Consider the following 1245-nt stretch of genomic DNA (forward strand, 5'->3'; position numbering starts at 1 on the left):
AGCACTGGCCTCTGCACCTCCCAATGTGCAAACCCCTGGAAGCTTGGACGCATATTTCAAGGAAGCTACCAGCGGATTCAATAAAATGATCCAAGACGCTGTCGACAAGTTCCTTGGGAAGTTGAGCGATCTTGAGGCCAACATTGAAGCTTCTATCCAATTTGAGAGCAAACGGGTCGATGATCTCGAAGTCAAACAAAAGGAAATGGAAGGTAGAATGAAAAGAATGGAAAAAGAAATAGCCGAACTCCGCTCCGAAGTATTGAAGAACAAAGCGGAAACAAACAAAACCGAAAGAATATCTAGGAGGAATAACATCCGCATCGTGGGAATCCCTGAAACACCAAATGACCAGAGGGAAGACTGCGCCCACATCGTCGAAGACATCCTGCGGTCCAAATTCAAGATGACCACAAAGGTGGAGCGAGCTCATCGTGATGGTCGCAAGGTGGAAGGTCGTCCCAGGCACATCTTGATAAAGTTTCTCTCATACAGAGAAAAAGTAGATGTCATCCGTCGTGCCAGGGAAATCCTAAAGGACGAGCGATATTTCATGATCGACGACTTGACGCAGACTGACCTGGAAGAAAAACAGAAATGGAAGAAACAAGTCCAAGAAATGTACAGCAAAGGTACCAAGTTGAGATTCTATGCCGGAAAATGGCGCCAAACCGGAGGCGCTCCCTTTAATTTCGAGTGAGTAGTCATCTCCTATATACATTTCTTATAACTTCAACTGAAGTTTTGTGTACCCTACAGAGAAGATCAGTAACATTGGCCCAGTTGTACATGATTATGATATGATAGATACCTATTGTCCTGCATGAGCAACTCAGAAATTATATTTTAGGTATATCTATTGCACTCAAAAATTCAATGATGTTGGTTTAATTAAAATGTGCGTATTGGTTTTTCATTAGGTATACCTATTGCGCTCAAAAATTCAATGATGTTGGTTTGGTTAAAATATGCGCACTGGTTTCCTTATAAAAACACACCGGTTTTGCACGATTACAAATATTCCGGTTTTTCATTACACTAAATTGAAGTGGTAGAAGTAAATGAATCCAAAGTTTACTAGAATTGTTGTCAACGTACTGTGCCAAAATTAAGATACTAAAGTGAAATGGTAGAAGACAATGAATCCAAAATTTACTAGAATTGCTGTCAACTTGCAGTGCCAAATGTATATCAAGATACTGTATTTTTCTTTTTTTTTCTCCTTTTGTTCAGGATGGCATCTGC

The 1245-nt window shown here is 40.4% G+C and overlaps 1 protein-coding gene across 1 annotated transcript in view; it reads left to right on the forward strand.

Annotated features, from left to right (window-relative positions):
• LOC140241328 (uncharacterized) overlaps positions 1-700 on the forward strand; it is a 1037-nt gene extending 337 nt beyond the window's left edge. The window contains exon 1 of the mRNA XM_072321056.1: positions 1-700. This exon is cut by the window's left edge and continues 337 nt beyond it. Within this exon, the coding sequence (XP_072177157.1) occupies positions 1-700 (700 nt within the window).
• Positions 701-1245: the final 545 nt, after the last annotated feature.

The sequence above is a fragment of the Diadema setosum genome, chromosome 18 (assembly GCF_964275005.1).
Source record: "Diadema setosum chromosome 18, eeDiaSeto1, whole genome shotgun sequence".
Classification (NCBI taxonomy): Eukaryota; Metazoa; Echinodermata; class Echinoidea; order Diadematoida; family Diadematidae; genus Diadema; species Diadema setosum.